We start from the raw sequence: 17,999 nt of genomic DNA on the forward strand, positions 1-17,999 counted from the left end.
ATTTAGGCTGCCCCCATAGTTTACACAGCTTGATGGTTTGTTTTGTTTGATCCTGGGGATGTTGATGGGACTAGACAAGTCGTTTACTGTAGGTGGACCTGTTCTGCTTCCTCCTGTGCTCTGAGTGGTGCTGTGCGTCAACATTTCTCAAGCAACTTTTCCTGTAGCTCACCCAACTCCGACCCCTCCCCTTGCCCGTGCACGCTCCAGACTCTGCGCAATGCAAGACGTGACTGCGCTCCCGATAGTCGTCTGGTCACATTAAATAGTGAGGGGAGTGGGGGGGGGAGAGAGAGAGAGAGAGAGAGAAACACACACACACACACACACACACACACACACAGAAAGAGGTGGGAGAACCGTGACGCCGGTCCAGTGCAGGTAAGCCCACGCTCCCTCCTCCCAATGATGTGCACCAGCTCCTTTTCACTCCCCTCGCCACGGTTCAGTTGTCAAGCGACACAAATGCGAGGGCGAGGGATCATTCTCAGAACTAATTGAGCTGATGCATAGCCTTGCAGCCGATTTGCACAGTCCGATCCCGAAGAAATTCCAGGTAACTTGTTCCCGGTGATCTTATCAGAGAGAGAGAGCCCATGAACTCAAATTGTTCCCAAGAATTTGATAATTGGGATTCCGGGTGGAAGAATTTCTGTTGTGTAATTGCCTCGGGGTGGGGGGAGGGGGAAGGGGGTTGTCTCCTGTCTTCAACCCTTCCAGTGGAGAATGAAGCAGCGGAATGAAATCTCCGTGAAGGTGTCTAGGGTAACGATGATGGGTTGTTACAAATTGGATACACCCCGCGCGTGGCGGAAGCTGCAGGCTGGAGCTGTCATTCACTCGAGCAGATCGCACAATGCAGTCGGGGGGGCATTTTAATTGCGTGCTGTTAATAGTCTTTTTCAGCTCACAGCCTGTCAGAACCGTGGGGCCAGAGCCCGTTTCTCATTGGTCAGCTTTGTTAAGCGGACTGATGGCTGGGGATGGGAACATGTTGGGGAAAGGGGGTTGGGGGGAGAGGTTTGCTGCAGTGAATGGTGGGGGGGGGGGGGCGATATGTGATTCCACGCATCTCCCTCCACCTGTTGGCTCCAGCGCACGGCGACCCCTTCGGGGGCTCAGGATGCCATTTGTGCATGGGGGGGATGCCATTATTGAATAAATACAAGACGTGACGTCTCTTGATCTAGACAGAGAGAGCTGAGGTTGCGCACGGTCTGCAGTGCTCCCTGGGACGTGGAGTTCCAGGAGAGCTTCTGGGCATTTATTAAAAGTGACCGTCATGAGGCTGAGGTTGCGGGAGTTCAAGAGTGAGTGCACGGATGGGAAGAATTGGGTCCAGATTTTCGTGGTAATGTAGCATTCTGATGTTCGAACCTTCTGTGTTGCTATTTTCCCTTTGTGTGCAACCCTGAAAGGAATAAAGACATTGAATTTTAAACATGCATAGAGGTCATGATCAACAGGTCAGTCAGGATTTTTGGAAAAGGAGGTGGAATTCATGATTCAGGTTAACGATTCCCAAAGTGGAAATAGAGACAAAAGCCCCTTTTCCCCTGGCCTCCAGCCCCAGGAATTGACTGGGACAGGGTGCAGTGGAAAAGCAACATTGTCCGAACGCCGAAGTCAAATGAGTTCATTTCACACCAGGGATTTAACCACCTCGACCCCTACTCTTACCCCCGGCATTTGGCAACGCCGGCGTACTGATAAAACCCGGGTCCGCAGAAAGTCACCCGTTTCCAGTTCAAGGCAGAACACTCCGATCCCCGGGAATGAGTTGCGTTCAGTGGAAAAGCCCATTTAAGGGTGGCATAAATGGCTTCCAATCCTGGGACATGGCACAGCCAATGAACTGGGAAGTGGGGCTATAAGGAGTTGGAAGGTGCAGAGAAAGGGTGAGGGGAGGACAAAAAGAATTTCTTCAATGATGGTTCACCTGAAGGATTGAATGACCACAGTGAAGGTTTTTAATTGTTTGTTGTCACATGTACAGTGAAAAGCTTTATTTTGTGTGGTATCCAGGCATGGCAACTCATACTTTCGCCACAGCAGGTCATAAAACAGAAGTGCAGAGTGTATTGTTACAGAGCAAAGTAGAGTTCAAACAGTGCAAGGACATAGCTTTTACCCATGAGTGAAACACAAAAGTCTGCAGATGCCATGACTGAAGAAAGAACGTAATGCTTGAGGTCAAATTCTTGCATGCTGAAGTAATTTTGATAAAATTGTTGTTAATCAATATTATATTTGACTGGATCCCATTGACATAACATTTTGTCCCTCAAGCTTGTTCCTCTCGTCAGTTAGATGGTGGCTGATTTGTCCTTTAGTTCAATTGAACTGCTTTTGATCTTGATCTTAAACCTTTGATACTTGTTCTTTGCAGTAGCAGGAAGATTGGAAGGGCAAAATGTTGTTTAGATTGTTATGAAGTAGGTCAGCACAGCATTGTGGGCTGAAGGGTCTGTACTGTGCCGCTACGTTGTGTGGAGAGAGATGCCAGATGGCTGATGCTGTGTCTGATCTGACTGTCTTCACATGCGAAACATAAAAATAGCATGCATGGACAGTGTCAACATGATGAGGGGGGGTTGCCAGGAGACAATCTTAGGGTGTGATTTCTCTTGTGGGGAAGCAAGATCAATAAGCCACAGTTTCAGAATTTAGGAATTTCCATTATCGTCAAGTTTATCTGATTGCATAACCCAATGAAATAGAGTTCTCTGGTCCTCGGTGCAGAACGCAGAGACACACATACAGACAAACAACACGCGTGCAGGAGAAGTATTTGTATTTGTATGTACAAATAAATAAATACTGTTTCATGAATGAGAGTCTCAGACGGTTAGTGTGAGCAGTTTCTTTGGTTGTTCAGGATTCTCACTTCCCTTAAGAAGAAGCTGTTTCTCGGCCTAGTGGTACTGGCTCTGATACTCCTGTATCTCTTTCCTGACAGGAGCAGTTTAAAGATGCTGTGCGCGCCCTCATCAGACAACAATCCCAGTAGATCACGTCGATGGGGGAAGAGGGAGACTCCCAATGATATGGATAGATGGAGATTATGTGTGATTCTGGTCACCCAGCTGCAATTTCACCAGAATGTTACGCAGACTGGCAGGCTTGAATTATAAAGGGAGACTGGATTGTCCGGGGCATTTCATTCCTGGAAGGTGAGGAGGGACCTTAAGAGAGGTTTACAAAATCATGATGGATGAAGATAAAGTATTTTTTTCAGTAAAAACGCAATGCTGGAGAAGCTCAGTAGGTGAAACAGTGTACTTTATATCTTTGGCTTGGCTTCGTGACCGAAGATTTATGGCGGGGGTAAATGTCCACGTTAGCTGCAGGCTCGTTTGTGGCTGACAAGTCCGATGCGGGACAGGCAGACACGGTTGCAGGGGAAAATTGGTTGGTTGGGGTTGAGGCCATGAGTTAAGGGTAAGGGGGAAAAACTTGAAGAGAAATATTAGAGGTGGCTTTTTCACTCAGCGAGTGGTGGCAGAATGGAATGAGTTTCCGAATGAGATCGTTGCGGCAGGGTCCCTTCTGTCATTTAAGAAAAGGTTGGATGTGTCCATGGAGGTGAGGGGGTTAGAGGGTTATTGGCAGAGAGCGGGAGGTTTGAGCTAATGGAGCTGTTCTAGTGAACTGGTGCGGACTCGAAAGGCCAACATGGCCTGTTTCCGCTCCGTAAATGGTTATATGGTTATATGTATAACCAACGTTTAACGCCTGAGCCCTTCATTAGGGTATATTCAAAATGTAGGCAGCCGTTTGAATAATTCCCCCCCCCCCCCCACCCCCAGGGTAGAGGAGAGATCATAGGTTTAAAGTGAGAGGAGAAAGATTTTAAAGGGATTTGAGGGGCATCTGTTTCAATCAGAGGATAGTGGGTATATGAAGGCGATGAACTGATGGAGATGGGTACAATTGAAAGATATTTATAGACGGGTGAATGCAGGCAAATGGGATGAGCTCAGTAGACAGACATCTTGGTCGGCACAGACAAGTTGAGCCCAAGGACCTGTTTCCAAGCTGTAAGATAACCATGAGATGAGGAAGATTTCCCAACTCCAGAGTTGTAGAAGCTGAGGCATTGAATATGAGGGAGACTGAGTGGATTGAAGGGAAGTCATTGATGATTGGGAACGGTAGTCAAGTGGAACTGAGGCCCAGATTAAATCAGCTGTGATGTTTTCTGTGTTTTTTTAAAACTTTTCCAGAGAGGCTGGAGTTCCCCGACCGTCCACTACTCCATCATGTGACTCCTCTAATCAGCTGTGATGTTAGTGAATTAAAAATTTTTTTTATTTAATATTCCATACATGCTGTAACTACAATTATTATACTAACACAGATATTAAAAAAGACAAATTGATTGCATCCATGATGGTTTTTACCCCACCCCAAAACCCCTCCCATCCACCCAACCTCCCCCCCAATACAAGTTGAAAAAAAGTTAAAAAAAAAATTATAGGTATAAAATAGAAGAAAGAAAAAGAAAGTTTAAAAAATATATTTTTGGTTTTTGGATGCCAGAGGCAGATGTCGTGCAGTGCAACTCATCAGTTCTAACGTAAACATACAAAGGAAAATTCTTCAGGGCTAGAGGGATGGAAAGGATATCACTACAAATTTAATCCCATTATTTCAGTGTATGGGCACCAAATTTGTAGAAATGTAGAATATTTATTTCCTAAATTATAAGTAATTTTTTTCCGAAGGAATACAACTTTGAATTTCAGCGTGCCACCTTGGCACAGTTAGAAATGTATCCGAAACACTTTCTTGAGAGGCTAATACTATTTTAACAAATTTCAATTGATAAATTGATCATTTCAATTTAGGATTTTGTACCTTCAGTGTTTCCTAATAAAAATAAATAGGGATTTAGCAGAAAAACAACTCCTGTAACTTGTTCCAAAAAGTTACCTATAGTCACTCAAAAAGGTCTCATATTGGGTCATGACCACATCGAATGTATAAAAGATCCTACATCTTCACCACACCTAAAACATTGATCTGATAAATCTGATTTTAATTTATTCAACATCTGTGGTGTAAGATTTAACTGATGTAAAAAAAATTGTAATGAACTAATCTATATCTTAAATTGATAGTATTATTCATACAATCCCTACATAAATTTTTCCCACATTTGTTGGTCCATTGTAATATTCAAATCTATTTCCCATCTCTGCCTAATCTATATGATCTTAATTTAGGTGTTCCTGCTTATAATAATAAATATATCAAAGAAATACATTTTTTAAAAGTCCCACTTCTAATAAGAAGTCCTACCTCAGTACAACTAGACATAAAGATTGTTGGTCCCAACTTATTTCTCAAATGTGCTCTTAACTGAAAATAACAAAAAAGCATATTTATTTCTCATTGGTTGAAATGGTATTAATTTTCCTCTTTCACAACGCTGGAGAAGCTCAGTAGGTCAAGCAGTGTACTTTATATAACAAAGATAAAAACAGACCCTTTCCCCTGAGGGCAGGGGAGGTTGGAACAAGAGGCCATGAGTTAAGGGTAAGGGGGCAAAACTTTAGGAGTGGCTTTTTCACTCAGCGAGTGGTGGCAGAATGGAATGAGCTTCCGAATGAGATACTTGCGGCAGGGTCCCTTCTGTCGTTTAAGAAAAGGTTGGATGTGTCCATGGAGGTGAGGAGGTTGGAGGGTTATTGGCAGAGAGCGGGAGGTTTGAGCTAGTGGAGCTGTTCTAGTGAACCGGTGCGGACTCGAAAAGCCGACATGGCCTGTTTCCGCTCCGTAAATGGTTATATGGTTATATAACAATCTTCCACATTGACAATCCCTTTACGATATCATATATTTAAGAACTAATTATCTCTTGAAAAGACCAAAAGAGGATTAATCAATGGCATTTTAGGTGATATAGGCCCTCCTCCAATATCCTGATTTATTTTATTCCAAAGTAAATGCTTCAATAATGGGGACTCTATCAGCAAACCAACAGTTTTATATTTATATATGAATTCTTCTGCTTTCTTTCCTCCTATTTTATTCAATTCTATAGTAATCCATGCTGGTTTTCTATTTTCAAGAATTCAGGAATCTCATCCATGCCACTCAATAATAATTCCTAACATTGGGAAGCTGTAATCCAATTTGTATTTTCATGTTAACATTTCTTCAGAGACTCATGCCATTTTACCTTTCCAAAGAAATTTCCTTATTAATGTTGGTAACACCTGAAAAAGATGTTGTATCCTTGGAAATATGTTCATCTTTATATGATTCACCCTTCCAACTAAAGTTATAGGTAAATTTATCCATTTTTAAAAATATTCCTCAACCTTTTTAAGTAAGGATAAATATAAACTATCCGTAAGTATTCTTAAATATTTAATACCTTCTTTTGGTCATTTAACCTGAGTGTCCCTTTGGCACTGAATGTAATTACCTGCTGTCAAAGACATAATGTTATTGAATTATTTTGTGCCAATTATTTGGATTTTTGATGTCTTAAGTTTGTGCATCTCCAATCCATCAATCTCAGTTGTCATTTTCAATTATGCCCAGAATCCATGGAATATTGGGGAAGAGAGCTTGCTGTACTTCTTGATTTTATTCCAGTTTTAAGTATGTATCCCTTCACTCACCCCACAAGGGAATGCATCATACCCATCTATAATTTTAATACAAGTAATTTGATTACCAAAACACTCCTCAATTTATTGAACTCAATAAAACATTGAAATCCTCCAAAAACACAGAGGGTTGAGAGGTTAATTGGGTTTCAATGGGTGGAATTGGCGTGCTGTAAGTGAAAATTGCATGGTTTATGCTTTTATAATTTTACAATCTCAATCTAGAAAGCAGACCTTGGAGCTCACTAGCTGGCTTTCTTTATTGCAATAGGCAGGGTATTTTTTTTAGTTCAGAGAGAAGGAATTTTAGAGGAGAGTCCAAAGAGAAGGCTCTGTGTGTAGATGAGTCAGGTTACAATCAATCACTGCTTAGCTTGGCATTGACACAGTGCTTGGTGTCCAGAATTGTTTCATTGTACTGGGACATCAAGACTGGCTCAGGGCCAGTATGTCTCTGACCACAAGGTGCTTTGCAAACTGAAAAGTAAAATAAAACCAGCAGATAAGTTTCATCTTTGTTTTTGAAGTAGCAATGTTTTAGAGACACAAGAGACTACAGATGCTGGCATATGGAGCAAAATACAAACTGCTGGAGAAACTCACCAGGTCGAGCAGTATCTGTGAGTGGGGCGGGGGAAGGAATTGTTGGTGCTTTGGATCAAGACCCTCTATTTGGACTTAGTTTTTTTGGGAGCATTATTTGCAAACTTTCAAGTGATTTTCACAAGAAATAGGAGAAGGCCATCCTGACCAATGCTCACATTTCCTCTTCTGATCTCCCAATGATGCCCAACTATCACCTGCTGTGAAATTCTGATTCTGCTCTGTTTCCATCTCTCCAGCCTTTTACTTCAGGAGCCTACCTGCTTTTTTATTCGTACCTTGAAGAAGGGCTCAGGCCTGAAATCCTACGGATGCTATGAGCCCTGCTCAGTTCCTCCAGCATTTCTGTGCTTTAACTTAAATCTCAGCAACTGCAGACTTCCACGTCTCACTCCATTCCGCTGGAGGAACTCAGCAGTTCAAGCAGAAAAATAGAATGGCCCACATCTCTGGGCCAGAATGCTTCATTGAGACTGAGAGCGCAGAGCGGAGGTGACCAGTAGAATGAGTACAGGGTGGGAGAGGTTAGATGAGGGCCAGTAGGGGATGGGAGAACCAGGAAGGGGTGGAGAATGACGGACAGATGAGGGGAATGGAAGCAGAAGGATGGAGTCAATTGGGTGGGTGCCAGGCAAAGGGAGAGAAAGGCAAGAGGATAAAGAATGGTTTGTAATAGAGGATCATGAGTCATGCAGGGTGGGATTGGAGCTGGATGGTGGGAGGTGATGAGTTGAAACAAAAGCTAATCTTGGAAGAATATATGCTGTATGAATTCAGCAGGTCACGCAGCCACCATAGGAAGGAAAAAGATACAGGACAAGCACTTGGCAGCACAAGGGCAGCTTATTCCCCTCTACCATCAGATTGCTGTAAGACCTGCTGAATTCCTCCAGCATTTTTGCATTTTTACAACAATTACAGTGTATTCAAACTTTAGTGTTTCACTCTAATCTAGGAAGAGGCATGATCTTTATTGAAGGAAAGAGGCGGGTAAGATCCCTGTAACGTATCCTTAAAACATAGGACCTGGCATTTATTTCCATATATGGACATTCTTATTATTGGCAAAGAATCATGTGACATACCTTGCCTGGAGTGGCGACAGTCAAAGGTAGAAGCTTGTAAAACATTCATTGGAGCGACTTCATCCCTAACATCTAAGTACTCGAGATGGCAGAGGCTGACAGCATCGAATCCACGCTGCTGAAGATCCAACTGCGCTGGGTAGGTCATGTCTCCAGAATGGAGGACCATCGCCTTCCCAAGATCGTGTTATATGGCGAGCTCTCCACCGGCCACCGTGACAGAGGTGCACCAAAGAAGAGGTACAAGGACTGCCTAAAGAAATCTCTTGGTGCCTGCCCCATTGACCTCCGCCATTGGGCTGATCTCGCCTCCAACCATGCATCTTGGCGCCTCACACTTCGGCGGGCAGCAACTTCCTTTGAAGAAGACCGCAGAGCCCACCTCACTGACAAAAGACAAAGGAGGAAAAACCCAACACCCAACCCCAATCAACCAATTTTCCCTTGCAACCGTGTCTGCCTGTCCCGCATCAGACTTGTCAGCCACAAACGAGCCTGCAGCTGACGTGGACATTTTACCCCCTCCATAAATCTTTGTCCGCGAAGCCAAGCCAAAGATATACAGTAACCCCCTGTGTATGTCTGTTCAGATTTTGGAATGTCATTCTTGAAGAATTCACAGACCAGTACACAAATAAAAAGAGATACAGAATAAAATTAGCTGTCACAGATTTTATGGGGGGGGGGGGGGTAATATGAATAAATCAAAGCCAATTTTTTTCACGCTGCATTTCGTTGCGCATGGGCAGATAACGGGAGATTGTTTGCATTTACTGTTCAGACTTGTTGACAAGCAGTTGTTATATAGCTGATAGGTTAATGCTGGTCCCTGACCCAGGGCTGACGTGCTGCCTCTAAGGAATTCGAACATTCTTCCTGTGTTTTTATGTCCTCCTGGCTGCTCTGATTTCCTCCCATGTCCCAACTATGTGTGAGTTGCGAGGTTAATTGGAAACTCCTAGTGTTGGTGAGTCGTGGGAGAATAAATGGCAAGAAAATTAATAGATGGGAGTCACTTATAAATTCCTTTTATAGCCACATGCACCTGGATGCAGTAATGGAGGTTGTTTGGCGAGCAGAGCAGTTGGACATCTCATACTTAAGATGGCAGGCCCAGTTCAAAGGTCCAGAGTAACAGAGGGAGATCAGACCATACAGAACAATGGCAGTATGGGATGTTCATGGCCCATACTGCCAAATTGAGGCCACCTTCAAGTTGGAGGAACAACACCTTGTATTCCTTCATGGCAGTCTCCATCCAGATGTCATCAATATTGACAACCAATTTCCATGAACCTGCTCACCTGGAGGCCCCCTTTCCTCCAGCTCCCTAACCCTTTCCATCTCTTTTATCAGAGAACTCTCTTTCTTGGCCTCTCCCCATCACTTTTTCGCTTCTACCCTCCCACCTGTATCCACCTATTGCTCTTTACTTTTTAGCTTGTGGCCCTTCCCATCACTGCCCCCCCCCCCCCCCCCCCGCACCACATTCTTATTTAGGCATCTGCTTCAGTTTTGGCACTTCTGACGAAGGGCCCAGGGCTGATATGGATGCTGCATGACCTGCTGAGTGTCTCTGGCATTTTTGTGTACTGCACTGGATCCTAGCATTTGGAGATTTTCACTCTGATCCTAGGCCATCACCAATATCACAAGGTCTTAAAGCAAAACCACTGGAGCAAATTTATGCACAGAAAAGCACAGTGAGTGTAGCAGTTAGTACAACGCTATTACAGCACCACTGATCCAGCGCTGTCTGCAAGGAGTGTGTAGGATTCTTCTGGGTACTTCGGTTTCTTCCCACCCTTCAAAAACTTACAGGGACTGTAGGTTATTTGGGGTATTTGGGTGTCATGGGCTCATGGGCCAGTTGTGACTGCTGCCTTGCTGTATATCTATGTCTAAATAGAGTGCTCATGTTATGTGAATAGAACATAGAAACTGGGTTTGTATCAAGTAAACAACCCTCAAACAATCCCAACAATATTTAGTTGTCAAAAACATACGAGGGAATTATTCTTGCACCAATCTCCCACTCAGTATTAACTCATTCCCTTATAGTCTACGGACACAAGGAATTAGTTGATGCTTTTGTTTTCAGAATAATGGAGAAATTGGTCTGACACTGAGGAGGCAGAGGTCGTGTCAAGCCAACATGTGACTTTGTGCCACGTGTAACTCTTTGTCTTGGTTTTTGAGTGGATGAAAGTTCTCCGAAGCATTGTCTTAGAGTTTTATACAGTACAGAAACAGGCCTTTGCAGGTGTGGTGGACAGGGATGAAGCTTGCAGAGGGATCTGGACCAGCTGGAAAAATGGGCTGAACAATGGCAGATGGATTTTAATGCAGACAAGTGTGAGGTGTTGCATTTTGGAAGGACAAACCAAGAAAGGACATACATGGTAAATGGTCGGGCACAGAGGAGTGGGGTAGAACAAAGGGATCTGGGAATACAGATTCCCTGAAAGTGGCGTCACAGGCAAATAGGGTTGTAAAGAGAACTTTTGGCATATTGGCCTTCATAAATCAAATTTTGAGTTCAGGAGTTGGGATGTTATAATAAAGTTGTACAAGACATTGGTGAGACCAAATTTGGAGTATTGTGTTCAGTTCTGGTTGCATAACTACAGGAAAGATAGGATAGAAGGAGTGCAGAGAAAATTTACTAGGATGTTGCCCGGACTTCAGGAACTGAGCTACAGGGAAAGGTTGAACAGGTTAGGACTTCATTCCCTGGAGCGTAGAACAATGAGGGGTGATTTGATAGAAGTATTTAAAATTATGAGGGGGTTCGACAGAGTAAATGTAGATAGTCTTTTTCCTCTGAGGGTAGGTGAGGTACAAATCAGAGGATATGGGTTAAGAATGAAAGGGGAAAAGTATGTGGGAAGATGACGGAGAATTTCTTTAAACAGAGAATGTTGAGAGTGTGGAATGAGCTTCCAGTTGAAGTGATGAATGCAGCCTCAATTTTAATATTTAAGAAGAATTTGGACAGGTACATGGATGAGAGAGGTATGGAGGGCTATGGACTCGGTGCAGGTCAGTGGGACTAGGCAAAAAAAAATGGTTCAGCACAGAACCAAACAGGCTGAAGGGGCCTGTTTCTGTGCTGTAATGTTCTATGGGTCTACAGAAACAGGCCTTTTGGCCCATCTTGTCCATGCCAGTCAACTATTTTGGCTCGTCCTATTTGCAGTACACAAAAATACTGGAGAAACTCAGAAGGTCATGCGTGTCTGTAGGAAGCAAAGGGATATAACCGATGTTTTGGGCCTGAGCATTTCATCAAGGTATAAGCAAAAACAGGCAGCTCTCCTCTCCCTACCTTTATTCAGGCATCTTTTTTTTGACCAATTTTTGGGGTCAAATTTGAGGGGGATCGACTTTTACATGGGTCATAATTTTGACTGCTGCAAGTACTTGCGTCATTCAGGGATGCTGGAATTTGGATGGCCGGAACTGGGTGGTAGGTCCTTGTTCGGGGCATTTGGTGCTCCGATGGGCAGGTGGCCATGGCGTTGGGAGCTAGGATGGGTGGGCGACTGGGGCAAGATTCCGCGGTTGGGGCGTTAGCAGCTCGGATGGGTGGGCGGTCGGGGCCAAAAATAGGATGGTCGACTTTTACATAGGTCATACAAAAAAATACCTCACAATGTTTGGGCCAAAAAAGGGGAGGGGGGGTCGACTATTTCACGGGATCGACTTTTTCACGAATATATACAGATGTACCATCATGCAAGAGAAAAGTGGGATTACAGTCCATGTAATTGTGGCAGAAAAGCTCTGATGATCAGTGGCGTTTTATTTATTTCAACTCTGAGAATCTTCATGGTCCATTATTAATTAATGGTTGGGAACCTTAGTGTCATTCAGCACTGTGGTTAATCTCCTTTGGATGGTAAATAAACACACGTCAGGGAATGTAGTGGTTGAAATCTGAACTGCTCGTGTGCAGATGATCTCACACATCAGAGAAGGTCTGGTCAGCTCTTCGGCAGGGTTTATTACTGCAGCAGTGTGATGCATTCACGGGCCTGGAATTTTGCTTGTTGAGATCATGACTGCATTTGTGTCCTGAGCAGAAACAGATTCTGAAACCTGGTTTGACAGCTGGTGAGATCATTTTAATTTGGACATACAGCACGGTAACAGGCCATTTCGGCCCACTCAACTTATACCCCATTAACCCACACCCTCGGTATGTTTAGAATGGTGGGAGGAAACCGGAGACCTCGGAGAAAACTCACACAAACACAGGATAAACATACAAACTCCTCACAGACAGCGCAGGATTCGAACCCTGGCCCTGATTGCTGGCATTGTAAAGGCATTGCACTAACCGCTCTGCTAACCATGCCACCCTTGAGTTGATAAGGGCTGCTTTGCTGTGTAGTTTTCCCTGCAGCCCTCCTGACATCACTCATGCTCCAGAAACTCCTGCCTGTGCTATCCTGGCATTTCACCTCTAGCAGCCTCAAAATTTCTCATTTACCCCTTTCTCCTTCCTCTCAATACTCCTGAAAGCCATCACTTTCTCCCTGGTCTCCTACTTGCCCTTGCCCCCCACCTTTTTTTAATTTCAGGCGCCTGTCTGTTTTCCTTTGCTCTTACCTTGTCAAAGGGCTCAGGCCTGAAGTGTTGGTTACCCTTTCTTCCTGTTGATGCTGCGTGACCTGCTGAGTTTCTCCATTATTTGCCCTGACTGATTTTGCTTGTGAAGCTCTCTGGGGTAGACTTAATTTGATAAAAGTGAAATATAAATTTGGTCACACCCTATCAGAGATATTCCCCAAAGTCTGCAGCACTGATTGAAGTCAAAACACAACGCTGGAGAAACTCAGCAGGTCAAACAGGTGAACTTTATGTAGCAAAGATAAAGATACAGAACCAGTGTTTTGGGCTTGAGCCCCTCACGAAGGAATATATTTCCTCTTGTTCTGCTCATCTCTCCTCCATCTATTCTACTCCTGAAAACAGCCCTCTTTTATTTCAGATTTCCGGCATTTTGTTTTTCATGTAAATGCAAAATTTTGTATCGAACGTGATGTGAAGCCTGGAGTCCCATTTCCCAAGAACCCCTATAAATGTCAAACTCGTTGAGAACTGATCACAGCAGCTTCTATAAGCAGCAATACCTCTGTAATCCATCAGTTCTCTTGTTTCAAGTCAGAGAGAAGCAGTGTGGCAACAGGCCCTTCAGCCCACTGAATCTTTTCTGTTATCAATCATCCATTTTCACTAATTCTATCTAATTATTTATTCTCCCCCACCTTCTTCTCATCCATTCCCCCCCAAGTTTCTACCCCTCATCTACCAGGGATAGCACGGTGAGCACATCATTAAGGCGCTGGGGCCTGGTTCAATGTTCCTGTTCAAGGTTCCTTTTATCATTGCGTAATAAGAGACTAAACATGTAACATACATGATGTACTTGGGGCAGCACAGTTGGTGTAGTGGTTAGCGCAAGGCTGTTACAGCATCTGTTGGCAAGACTGTGTCTGCAACTTGGAGGTCTTGGGTCATGTGAAGTCCATCAGCATCGAGTCCACGATTATGAGAGCCCAGATGCAGTGGGTGCAACATGTCATCAGAATGGATGACCACCGTGTGCCTTGCCAGCTACTATATAGTGAACTAAAGACCAGAAGGAGACCTCCAGCTTGTCCACGCAAGCACTATAAAGATGGTGTGAAGGAAACCTTGCGCTACTGTGGCATCCTGCCAAGAAAATTAGAAGCTGCGGCCTGCTGACAGATCCCGTTGGTGAGCCCTGTGCTATGAAGCCTACAGCAGTTTTGATGACAGTTGGTGCCGAAAACTGATGGAAGACTGTGAACTGCATCACAAAGCAGCAGCCACGGTTATTACAAAAACAGACTTCCACTGCCCCCATTGTGCTAGACTTTGCACTTCCAGACACCTTTGTGTCCACAGATGAACTGCACAACAATGTGTCTTCTTTGAACTGAAGGACGATCAATACATAATATATAAGTTACAGCACCAGTGATTGGGAATTGGGTTTGAATCCTCCACTCTCTGTAAGGAGTTTGTATGTTCTCCCTGTGTCTGCGTAGGTTTTCCCCGGGGACTCTGGTTTCCTCCCAGCGTTCAAAACGTACTGGGAGTTGTAGGTTAATTGGGTGCAATTGGGCAACATGGGCTCGTGGGCTGAAAGGCCTGTAACCATGCTGTATGTCTAAATTTAATTTAAATTTACTTTAACCTTTGACTGCATAAGGCAGACAAAGAGTCACCAATTATTGTTGTCCAGCACCCCTTACAAGAATAAGAAAACTAAAGAGTCCCTTCAAAGGCACTGAAGTGTCCTTGGCTTTCCCTCCAGTACTCCCGCAGCCTCTGAGTCACACAGACTCCTATTTGACCCACCTGCAACCCAAGCTCCAGATCCAAACCTCCACAATCAGGAAACCTTCATTGTCCGAATCAGGGTTCGAATCTACGGCTGCCTGTACTTTCTCCCCTGTGACCACATGGGATTCTTCCAAGTGCTCCAGTTTTCTCTCACTTTCCAGCAATGTAGTGGGTAGTAGATTAATTGGTCACAAGGGTGTATTTGGGGCAGCATGGGCTTGTGGGCTGGAAAGGCCTGTTACTGTGCTGTGTCTCTCTGAGAAGCATGGGGCAATATACAGCAGGCAATAACCAACTACCTGCATGTCTTTTGTGAGGTAGATGAAACAAGATAATGAGGAATGATTTAAAAGATCCTAAAGGGCAATTTTTTCACTCAGAGGGTTCTGGGTATGTGGACCAGAGAGAACTGGAGCCATCGGGTCTATTAACTGCGTGTCTGTGCAATCCAGATCGGAACATAGGAACTTGCTCATGCAAAATAAAAAAAGGGGGAGATTGTGCTTAATTGACGGTTAATATTTGGGTTGCCCAGATTTCATCCTGGGCAGAAGTTCCTAGTCTTGGACTTGCTAAGATCGATAAACTATGATGTGGAATTTTTGCTTCCCTGACAGTTTTCCCAATAGCTATTTGGAGCATGAAGGTGCAGGGTATCTATTCAATATTAAATTTCTTCCCTATCAGGTAATTCCCAGGCACAATCAATGTGGCTCCAGCAACACATTAACAATGCTGCAGAGGTGGCCTATGTCGTCTTTTGGTGGAGTGTGATTACTAACTGCATTAAATCTTCATTATTTTTCTCGTTACACTTAATTGTCACTGTTTGGGTGCATTCCAACACCAAGAGAATAGTTTCCAATCCCTAAATTGTTCCTGATTTTGGTCCAAGATCCTGGTGCGTCAAGCTGGCCTGCCATCGTGCACTGAATTGCCATCTTGTGTTGTTGCTGGGAACCCACTTGCCAAAGGAAATTGATGGCGCCCTGTTGATCTGGTGAGGAAGTCCCAGTTTGGAGATGAATCACACCAGCTGGGTTTGACAAGCCTCCAGAGTAAAATAATATTAAGTGTGTGGAAAGATGTTGGAGTGGATCTTAACATTATGTGACCACATGACTGGGTGAGAGTAAATTGGTGCTTTAATTTACTTCTTCTGATCTTAGAATCATAGAACATTACAGCACAGAAACAGGCCCTTTGGCCCTTCTAGTCTATGCTGAACCATTTTTCTGCTTAGTCCCACTGACCTGCACCCAGTCCATGGCCCTTGATACCTCTCCCATCCATGTAACTGTCCAAATTCCTCTTAAATGTTAAAATTGAGGCCGCATTCATCACTACAGCTGGCAGCTCCTTTCACACTCCCTCCACTCTCTGTGTGAATAAGTTAGACAATAGACAATAGGAGCTGGAGTAGGCCCTTCGGCCTGTCGAGCCAGCACCGCCATTTTACAGATCATGGCTGATCACTACCATCAGTACCCCTTTCCAGCCTTATCCCCATAACCATAACCTTGTGTTCCCCTTAAACTTCTCCCCTTTCACCCTTAACCCATGTCCTCTGGTTTTTAATCTCACCTCCTCTCAGTGGAAAAAGCCGACCTACATTTACTCTGTCTGTCCCCCTCATAATTTTAAATACCTCTATCAAATCTTCCCTCATTCTTCTACCATTCTTTATTGGTGAATACACTGTGCTTTATATAAGCAAATTTTTGTATGACTTCAGTGAAATTGGCAAATGATTATTGTCACGTGCCCGAGATTGAGACTGTCACTGTTACCCTCGATGACTATTTTGCAATCTTGCAGCTTTCCAGCCTCGTGTCTCTGGCGCCACCCCCACCAATTGTCACAGTTGATGTTCTGATTAAGAGCAAACCTGCAGCCATGGAAAGTGATCCAAGTACCACAACGTCGACAACAACCACGACTGCCAGCACGTCCTCAAGGACACAAGCACCGCAAATCTCCGTCTACAGCAGCTCAGACCGGCAGGCTGTTCAGGTATGCACTGTGGTGCTGTTTGGCTTTTGCTGGTTTACTGCACAGGTCCTGCACTAGCTAGTGTGGGATTAACTCTGGTTGGACAGCCCAGCGTTGCACAACACGAAGATGATTTCCTTTATGCTCCAGAGGGAGTCAAATGGTTCTAGACCATGCAAGACATTTCAGAAGAGGAATGAAAAGGTAGTAAAAACACACGATGCTGGAGAAACACAGCAGGTCAAACAATGCACTTTATGTGGCAAAGATAAAAATACAGAACCAACATTTTGGGTTTGAGCCCTTCATCAAGGTATGAGCAAAATAGAGGCAGGCGCCCAAACAAATTAGTGTTGGGGGGGGGGCAGGGAGAAGAGCACTGTCCCACAGACAGGAGGTGATAGGGGGATAATAGAGGGAGGGCGCACCAGCAAACAGGGGAGAGGGGAATGTTCTGTGAATGGAGAGGGAAGGGTGTGAGAGCTGGAGGAAAGGAAACAGAGGGATGGGGAAGGGAGGGAGAACAGGGAGTGGGCTAATAGAAACCAAGGTATTTGCTGTTAATGCCATCCAGTTGGCGAGTGTCCAGACGGAATATTATCTGTGGCTCCTCCAATAAAAAATTAGATTGTTATCTAAATGGAAAGAGATTGTAAGTGAGTGAAGTACAAAGCATCTGTGTTCTAGTGCCTGAATCACAGAGATAGCAAACATTTCCAGCAAGTTGTTAAGAAAGCATCCATCTTATTGTGAAGGGGTCAGATCTTTAGAGCCCAGAGATCTTGCTATAGTTGTACAGGGTTTTGCTGAGGCTACCTCTGGAATATCATGCACACATTTGGTTGCCTTTCCTGAAAACAAAATGTAGCATTGGATGAAGTGCAAAGGAGATACTCAAAGCTAATTCTTAAGATGAGAAGATTGATCCCCTGAACGGAATGGGAGAGTGCATTTCAGCAATCTCAGAGTTGGAAAGGTGTTTGATTTTCTCACTGATCCGTGACCTTGAGAAGGTGCAAAGGAGCTGTCTGTTTAAAGCACTGCAGTCCTTCTAGTGAAGGCTCTCCCACAGTTCTGCTGGGCAGGGAGTTCCCAGTCAAATATTAGAACAAAATAGTGCAGGAACAGACCGATTGTACAACTACAACCTGACCAAAGAGTGTTCTCTGGTCCTCAGTGCAAAAACATACATACAGAACTGACACATATGCAGTACGTAAATAAATTTAGTTATATGGGGAATTAAGAGATGTGGGAAAATGGCAGATAGTTGGAGTTGAGTCAATGATCAAATCAGCCATGATCTTATTGAATGGCG

General features: G+C 44.2%; 1 protein-coding gene across 8 annotated transcripts in view; it reads left to right on the plus strand.

The window, feature by feature from the left end:
- The first annotated feature begins 209 nt into the window (after window positions 1-209).
- The window catches only part of phc3 (polyhomeotic homolog 3 (Drosophila)), an 81,854-nt gene continuing 64,064 nt past the window's right edge, over window positions 210-17,999 (plus strand). For 5 of the 8 annotated variants that reach the window (XR_011344374.1, XR_011344375.1, XR_011344376.1 and 2 more), the window contains exons 1-2: window positions 1,268-1,351; window positions 16,508-16,702. Coding sequence is in view for 5 of the 8 variants with exons in the window: in XM_069897513.1 (XP_069753614.1) it covers window positions 1,283-1,351; window positions 16,508-16,702 (264 nt within the window). In the remaining 3 variants the exon portion in view is untranslated. Of the gene's footprint in view, window positions 382-1,267; window positions 1,352-2,959; window positions 3,174-16,507; window positions 16,703-17,999 lie in introns of those variants that run through there. The other 3 variants (XM_069897515.1, XM_069897517.1, XM_069897518.1) reach the window with 3 other exon arrangements.

This window comes from Narcine bancroftii, chromosome 9 (genome assembly GCF_036971445.1).
Source record: "Narcine bancroftii isolate sNarBan1 chromosome 9, sNarBan1.hap1, whole genome shotgun sequence".
Classification (NCBI taxonomy): Eukaryota; Metazoa; Chordata; class Chondrichthyes; order Torpediniformes; family Narcinidae; genus Narcine; species Narcine bancroftii.